Raw genomic sequence first — 7,632 nt, forward strand, 5'->3', positions numbered from 1 at the left:
AGTTCAAAAAGTTTTGCTGTGTCCATTTCACCGCGAACCTAGCCACATCAGGAGATAGTTTACAGTCTCCGGGACATCAAAATATCCCCCAAGTTCCCGGAAATCGAGCCGAAGTTTGTGAAAATCACGATGCGCGTAAAGCAGTCTCGGCTACTCTTTTAGTCTTAAAGTGACGTGGCTGTATATTTTGGCCCAGAAGCTCGAAAGTGAGCGTTCAAAAAGTTATGCTGTGCCCATTTCACTGCAAAGCAAGGCCCTCAGGAAGTAGTTTAGAGTCCCCGGAACTGGAAAATATCCTCCAAGTTCCGCCAAATCAAGACGAAGTTGGTCAAAATAACGATTCGCGTAAGGCGGTCTCGGCTACTCTTTGAGTCTGAAAGTGAAGTAGGGCTATATTTCGGTCCAGAAGCTCGAAAGTGAGCGTTCAAAAAGTTTTCCTCTCTCGATTTCACTGAAAACCAAGGCCATCATGAGTTAGTTTAGAGTCCCCGGGAGTGGAAAATATCTTTTAACTTCTGGCAACTCAAGCCGAAGTTGGTCAAAATCACGATGCGCCTAAGGCGGCCTCGGCTACTCTTTCAGTCTCAAAGTGAAGTGGGGCTCTATTTCGGCCCAGAAGCTCCAAAGTGAGCGCTGCAAAAAATTTGCTGTGTCCATTTCACTGCAAACCAAGGCCATCAGGAGTTAGTTTAGAGTCCCCGGGACTGCAATATATTTCCCAAAATCCGGAAAATCGAGAAGACGTTGGTCAAAATCACGATGCGCGCAAGACGGTCTTGGCTAGTCTTTCAGTCTTAAAGTGAAGTGGGGCTATATTTCGGCCCAGAAGCTCAAAAGTGAGCTTCAAAAAAGTTTTGCTGTATCCATTTCAATGCAAACGAAGGCCATCAGAGGTTACTTAAGAGTCTTCGGGACTGGAAAATATCCCCCCAAGTTCAGGGAAATTTAGCCGAAGTTGGTCAAAATCACGGTGCGCGTTAGGCGGTCTCGCTTACTGTTTCAGTCTTAAAGTGAAGTGAGGCTTTATTCCTGCCCAGGAGCTTGAAAGTGAGCGTTCAAAAAGTTTCCCTGTGTTTATTTGACTGCAAAGCAAAGCCATCAGGAGCTAGTTTAGAGTCCCCGAGACTGGAAAATATCCCCTCAACTTCCGGGAAATCGAGTCGAAGTTGGTCAAAATCACGATTTGCGTAAGGTAGTGTCGGCTACTCTTTCAGTCTTAGAGTGAAGTGGGGCTATATTTCGGGCGAGAAGCCCGAAAGTGAGCGTTCAAAAAGTTTTGCTGTGTTCATTTCACTGCAAACCAAGGCCATCAGGAGTTAGTTTAGCGTCCCCGGGACAAGAAAATATGCCCCAAGGTCCGGGAAATTGAGCCGAGGTTGGTCAAAATCACGATGCCCCTAAAGTGGTCTCGGCTACTCTTTCTGTCTTAAAGGAGAACGGAAGGCTACAGGGTATAATTTTTGAAATGATCTGAAATTGTAGAAAGAACGTAAATTACAAAGAATCCATTGAAAAAAGTTCGTATTTCAGTGCAAATCAAATAGAAAACTAAGAGAACTCGCCAGAATTGAACATCCGCCATTTTGTTAGCATTCTCTTCCGGTTACTTCCAAATAAGGATTACCGTCCGCCATCTCGTGACGTCAAAGCGCTCATGCTTTCTTTCCTACTTTGCGTGCTCGCCTCCGCGTGCCATGTTTTGGTGTTCTCGCCCTTCATTAGTCGTGATTAGTCGCGGATTTTCGCAGCTATATTGTGTCTAGTTTGGGACAACAGAATGCTTGATAATGCAGTTACAAAATATGGCTGAGTTTGAACCCTATTCCTTCGAACCCCTGCGAAATTTCTCGGATTCCGATGGAGAAAATACAGCTGACGGCCAGAACGAGCTTGCAAGGAGGGGAAATACCTCTTGGTGTAATTGCGAGCATTGTGAAAACTGGGAAAATCAGCAGGAGAGAGAGTGTGTTTGCTGCCAAGAGATCGAAGAAGCCATGACAAAAATATCAGGTGAAATATTGTTGATTAGAAGGATAATAAATTTCATGAAACGATTCATTCACTGTTTTGATTTAGTCCTTGTATTTTCGCTTATGAAAACCCAGCCATTTGTTTTCCATTTGCCATTGCTGCTTTTTTATTATATGACTTAGATTTAGAGGATGATCCCCCTATTCGCTGTGTAAGTCGTCATCCTGATTTCGAAACTGTATGTTTGCGAAGAGAAGTGTTGGAGACGGCCATTGTTGGTTTGAGTCAGGAGCGTGGCATACGAGCGCCACGGGAACTTGTTAATGTGTACGTACCACATCTCCAACATTGTTAATCGTTTTGCTCTTTTCCTGGGATAATGTAGATTAGATCAATTTGCCACAGGCACGCTGTATGTCACAAATTCTGTAAGGATGTTAAAACGTTTAATTGTCATTATAATACAAAATTCAGTTTGAGATACTTGATTAGCCCTATCAATACTGCAACACAATTTTGAAAGATATAAGTAGCTAAACTACACGAATCGTTTTAGTAACTGTAGACTTAGTGAAAGAATTATTCGTTCATTGAACTCAGTCGAGTACATTTTACACACACGGCCATTGCCTAAATTTCCTGTAGGTTCTACGAAATGAATTTAATAAACAGAAGCGACTGACAGTTCTGTGTAGCTACACCCCGATCAGCGGGTGATAGCAAATTGTCACGGCAATTGCAATGACCTTTCAGCCTTCCTTTCCATCATAACTTGAGCAAATTTGAAAAGATTTTGCAATACACGTTTCATTCGTATGTTTTCTTTTTGCAGTAATTATCGTTACGCAGCTTACCGCCAGTTTACTTGGTGGGTACATGACAGACTGGGGAGATACGTGAGAAAAGTAATCCCTGCTTGTGTAGTGAAAGCAATACGAGCCGTGTATCCAAACGCAGATGGGAATTACACGGGCTTTCGCACCCCTGATGAAAGTTACTCAGAAGTGGAATTATCCTGGATACAGGAGATTGTTAGAAATTAAATATAAATTATTCAGTTAGTTTCCTGTATTAAAACGAGATCTGTACTTCTCTGCAAGTCGTTCTTGGGTGGCCTGGGGGTTGGAGCGATGTTCGCGGCGGCGGGTTTGGGAGGTAGCAGGGGAACTTCAATGTCACCTTTCTTGAATGCAAGGAGAGAAACCATTAAATCATGCGTACGATTTTTCCTCGTATTGCGGTTTTGCAATCCACCCAACACTTCCCTTGGGGGAGACAAATTTGTGTTTCTTTGCACCCTCCTTGGTTTGGCCTTGGCTCCTTCCTACATTGTGGTTGTGGTCAAGAACAGCTAACTGGGTGCGAGCCCTCATGCCATCATATGAGTAGTGCTGCACTTTTTGGCAGTACTTCTTTGCCATGAGGCCATTGTACATTTCTAAAACGCCCGTGTAGATAAACTCGGCTAGCATGCCGATGTCCTTTAGAAGCGACTTTTTTAAGGCTACCTCCTTCAGGGTGTCATGAGCGGGGCTTCCAACCTTTAACCAGTCTTTCCTTCTCTCTGTTTCTCTTGGGATGGGTGGGTGTGCACAGTGGTGGAAATGCTGACATCCGTCCCAGTGGTGGATATTAGCCGTGTGGTAAACGATGGATTTCCATCGTTCCACACAGTGGGTAGCATTGCCCTGCGAGGTTTTCGCACACCACCAGAGGTGTGTTATGATGGAGTGTATCCAGGGTTTCAATGCCGCACATGGCTTTGATTGAGCCTTTTTGGATAGCTTCTTCTGAACAGACTTTGCTAAATGCCAAACATCGAAGTTGTGTTTGATGTGCGGCCTCTCTTTTTTCATGTGCGCTCTGACTTGCACGTGCCTATCTGTAGCAAGCTTTGCAATAGCCACTTGTTCCCGTTGTAGGTGATCTAGGCAACGTTTTAGGCCCTCCAGCTCCATCGCATTTGAATTTTTGACCTCTGTTACCTGGATCAGAGAGAAGTCAAGAACTTTAGACGAAGCTGTGTTCACAATGCTGTACGTGCCGTATTTAGCCGAGTGGCCTGGGCTGTCACAGCGACCATCACCTCCTCCTACAACCTCGGTGTTTCTCACTTCGTTAAGAATATCCACTTGATGCTCAGCAAATTTTTTGTTAACAATGGGGAAGAGGTACTTTTTCTGAGTAGAGCTAAAATTTCTCTGGCTAAAAAATTGGACGTTGGTTGCCTTTGTAAAATTAGCAATATTGCTGTAATCGTTGCCGGTAAATAGAATTCCAGCGCTGAACAGCAAATTTCCAGCGGCCATTGAACTTACAAACGGCTGTGTTTGCCATCGTAATGGTTGATCACAGCAACCAAGGCATTCAATAGTCGCAAGAGACCCCTTGGTCTTTAATGATGCTTTTTCCAAGTTCCGTCCACAGTTTGGACAGTGCACGTGACGAGAAAAAAGCTCTTTTAGTTTGCTTTCAAATACCAAGAACTTTCGCTCTTGGTGAAGATCACCGCAATCTTCATTAAGCCAGTTCGTGGACTCCTTTTCCTCGTCATCGTCAGGAATTTCAGTTTTTATATCGAAATCCTCGTCTTCGGAGTCGAAACTTTCACTAAATTCGCTAACTTCATAATCACTAAGGTCCGACATGTCCGATTCTTCATGATCTGAAACATCGGATGGATTCCACTCATCTTCAATTTCCTCTTCTTGGCAGTCAATTTGAGGAAAATCCGATGTGTCAATTTCGGAGAAATCCAACGTCCTCTTGCATTCTGGAAAATCTTTGCCAGAAACCCTAGGGACTTGCTCAGCGGGCACAACAGGGGAATCACTTAAGAGAGCGGCATAGCTGTGGTCATTCGCTACAGCGTGACGAACGTCTGCTAAGGGAATGGATTTAAATTTATGAGGTGAATGCACAACAAAAGGTAAATCTGTTTGACAAGCTTGGTCCACCATTGTTATTTCAGTGTCAGTAGAGGCATCCACCAAAACTATCTTTGAAATAGGTAGTTTTCTCCTCTTCCTTTGTGGTTTTTCTTTGTCACCGAAAGTCTGACTGACATTGTAATCAGGAACCGCAGAAGTCGTGACATTTGCATCTTGAAAAGGCTGCGCGACTTTCGCTCTGGATTGGCCCGACTCTTGCGAATTACTATCACAAGCATCCAGTATTTGATTGAGGGCCTAAAATAGCAAATACAATCTTGTGAACGAAGGATAATTTGTTTAAAGCTTGCTTGCCAGAAAAGTAACACGGCGGCCAAAAGGTCACGTCAGATCATATCAGTAGAGTCAGTTTTATACCGCGAATACATGACTTACCTCTTCGTGTAGAGCTCTATTTCTTCGGCGCTCGCTGGACGGCCTTAGGCTTAACTTTTTTGTGTGTTGAAACAAAGTTGGAACGGCATCCTCTTTTAAGCGACGTCTGCTTAAATTGTCTGGCAAAATATCTAGTCGGTACTCACTTGCAAAACACGTGGGCTCAAAGTGTTCGGAACAGACGTGGCAGTGCTTCATTTGGGGCAAATTTTCTCTCTTTATCTGAGCAAGCCATTTGCTTAAAAGGCCTTTATATTTTAAAGGAAGGCGATGAAAGCTTATTCCTCTTTTAGAATCTCTAGGTGATCTATTGGAACAGCCTACGGCAATGCAGTGAACCATTTTCCATCCGAGCAAAAAAATTAAATTTGGCGCGAACGCAAGTGAGCGCAATGACGTCATGCCATGCAGCCCAGCCTTCAACATGGCGGTCAAAATGGCGGACCTACATAGTATGAATGTCGTCAGCAATTTTCCAGTCAAAACGCGTTAAGAAAGGACAAATATGGACAAATACTGTAATTTTTACTCAAAACAAACTATTTGCTCTGTTGCAAATATGCAACGATAACTTCGTTTTTCACCTTCCATTCTCCTTTAAAGTGAAGTGGGGCTTTATTTCGGGCCAGAAGCCCGAAAGTGAGCGTTCAAAAAGTTTTGCTGTGTGCATTTCACTGCAAACCAAAGCTCTCAAAAGTTGGTTTAGGGTCCCCGGGGCTGGAAAATATTCCCCAAGTTCCGGGGAATCGAGCCGAAGTTGATCAATATCACGATGCGCGAAATGCGGTCTCGGCTACTGTTTCAGTCTTAAAGTGAAGTGGGGTTATATTTCGGCCCAGAAGCCCGTAAGTGAGCCTTCAAAAAGTTTTGCTGTGTTCTTTGACTTAAAAACAAGGCCATCACGAGTTAGTTTAGCGTCTCTGGCACTGGAAAATATTCCCCAAGTTCCGGGAAAGCGAGCCGAAGTTGATCAAAATCACGATGCGCGAAATGCGGTCTCGGCTACTGTTTCAGTCTTAAAATAAAGTGTGGCTATATTTCGGCCCACAAGCTCCAAAGTGGGCGTTCAAAAAGTTTTGCTGTGTCCATTTCACTGCAAAACAAGGCCATCAGGACTTAGTTTAGCGTCCAAGGGACTGGAAAATGTTCCTCAAGTTCCGGGAGATTCACCCGAAGTTTGTCAAAATCACAATGCGCGTAAGGTGGTCTCGGTTACTCTTTAAGTCTTAAAAAGTGGGGCTTTATTTCGGCCAGGAAGCTCGAAGGTGAGCGTTCAAAAAGTTTTGCTCTGTCCATTTCACTGCAAACCAAGGCCATGAGGAGTTAGTTTAGAGCTCCTGGGACTGGAAAATATCCCTCAAGTTCCGGAATATCGACCGGAAGTTTGTCAAACTCACGATGCGAGAAAGGCGGTCTCGACTACTCTTTCAGTCTTAAGTGAAGTGGGGCTATATTTCGGCCCAGAATCTCGAAAGTGTGCATTCAAAAAATTGTGCTGTGTCCATTTCAATGCAAACCAAGGCCATCAGGAGTTAGTTTAGAGTCCCCGGGACTGGAACATGTCCCCCAAGTCCTGGGAATTTGAGCCGAAGTTGATCAAATTCATGATGCGCGTAACGTGGTCTCGGCTACTGTTTCAGTCTTAAAGTCAAGTGTGCCTATATTTCGGCCCACAAGCTAGAAAGTGAGCGTTCAAAAAGTTTTGCTGTATCCATTTCACCTCTAAACAAGGCTATCAGGACTTAGTTTAGGGTCCCCGGGACTGGAAAATATTCCCCAAGTTCCGGGAAAGCGAGCCGAAGTTGTTCAAAATCACGATGCGCGAAATGTGGTCTCGGCTACTGTTTCAGTCTTAAAGTAAAGTGTGGCTATATTTCGGCCCACAAGTTCGAAAGTGAGCGTTCAAAAAGTTTTGCTCTGTCCATTTCAATGCAAAGCAAGGCGATCAGGAGTTAGTTTAGAGTCCCCGGGACTGGAAAATATTGCCCAAGTTCCGAGAAATCGATTCGAAAATGGTCAAAATCACGATGCGCGTAAGGCGATCTCGGCTACTCTTTCAGTCTTAAAGTGAAGTGGGGCGCTATTTCGGCCCAGAAGCTCCAAAGTGGGCGTTCAAAAATTTATGCTGTGCGCATTTCAGTGCAAACCAAGGCCATCCGGAGTTAGTTTAGAGTCCCGCGGACTGGAAAATATCCCAAAAGTTGAGTGAAATCGAGCTCAACTTGGTCTAACTCACGATGCGCGTGAAACCGTCTCGGCTACTATTTCAGCCTGAAAGTGAAGTGGGATTCTATTTCGGCCCAGAAGCTACAAAGAGAGTGTTCAAAAAGCTTTC

General features: G+C 44.3%; 1 protein-coding gene and 1 pseudogene across 1 annotated transcript; one reads left to right on the top strand and one right to left on the bottom strand.

The window, feature by feature from the left end:
* Nucleotides 1–1,428: 1,428 nt before the first annotated feature.
* LOC149108530 (P2X purinoceptor 7-like) lies at nt 1,429–3,015 on the top strand. Its single transcript, XM_089294517.1, has 3 exons — nt 1,429–2,010; nt 2,154–2,298; nt 2,804–3,015. Exons 1-3 carry the CDS (start codon nt 1,788–1,790, stop codon nt 3,012–3,014), a joined length of 579 nt encoding a protein of 192 aa, XP_089150643.1. The 5' UTR covers nt 1,429–1,787; the 3' UTR covers nt 3,015.
* A 14-nt stretch (nt 3,016–3,029) lies between these two features.
* On the bottom strand, nt 3,030–5,877 carry LOC149108531 (uncharacterized; annotated as a pseudogene).
* Nucleotides 5,878–7,632: the final 1,755 nt, after the last annotated feature.

This window comes from Orbicella faveolata, unplaced genomic scaffold, assembly GCF_042242905.1.
Source record: "Orbicella faveolata isolate gen_17 unplaced genomic scaffold, um_ofav_v1 contig_25, whole genome shotgun sequence".
NCBI classification, from domain to species: Eukaryota; Metazoa; Cnidaria; class Anthozoa; order Scleractinia; family Merulinidae; genus Orbicella; species Orbicella faveolata.

Bases quoted from the DNA above. Each gene is read 5' to 3' on its own strand.
- LOC149108530 (XM_089294517.1), top strand. From the start codon at position 1,788: ATGCAGTTACAAAATATGGCTGAGTTTGAACCCTATTCCTTCGAACCC. The intron at 2,011-2,153 runs GTGAAATATTGT...TATATGACTTAG, and splicing joins AGCCATGACAAAAATATCAG to ATTTAGAGGATGATCCCCCT. The intron at 2,299-2,803 runs GTACGTACCACA...TTCTTTTTGCAG, and splicing joins CCACGGGAACTTGTTAATGT to TAATTATCGTTACGCAGCTT.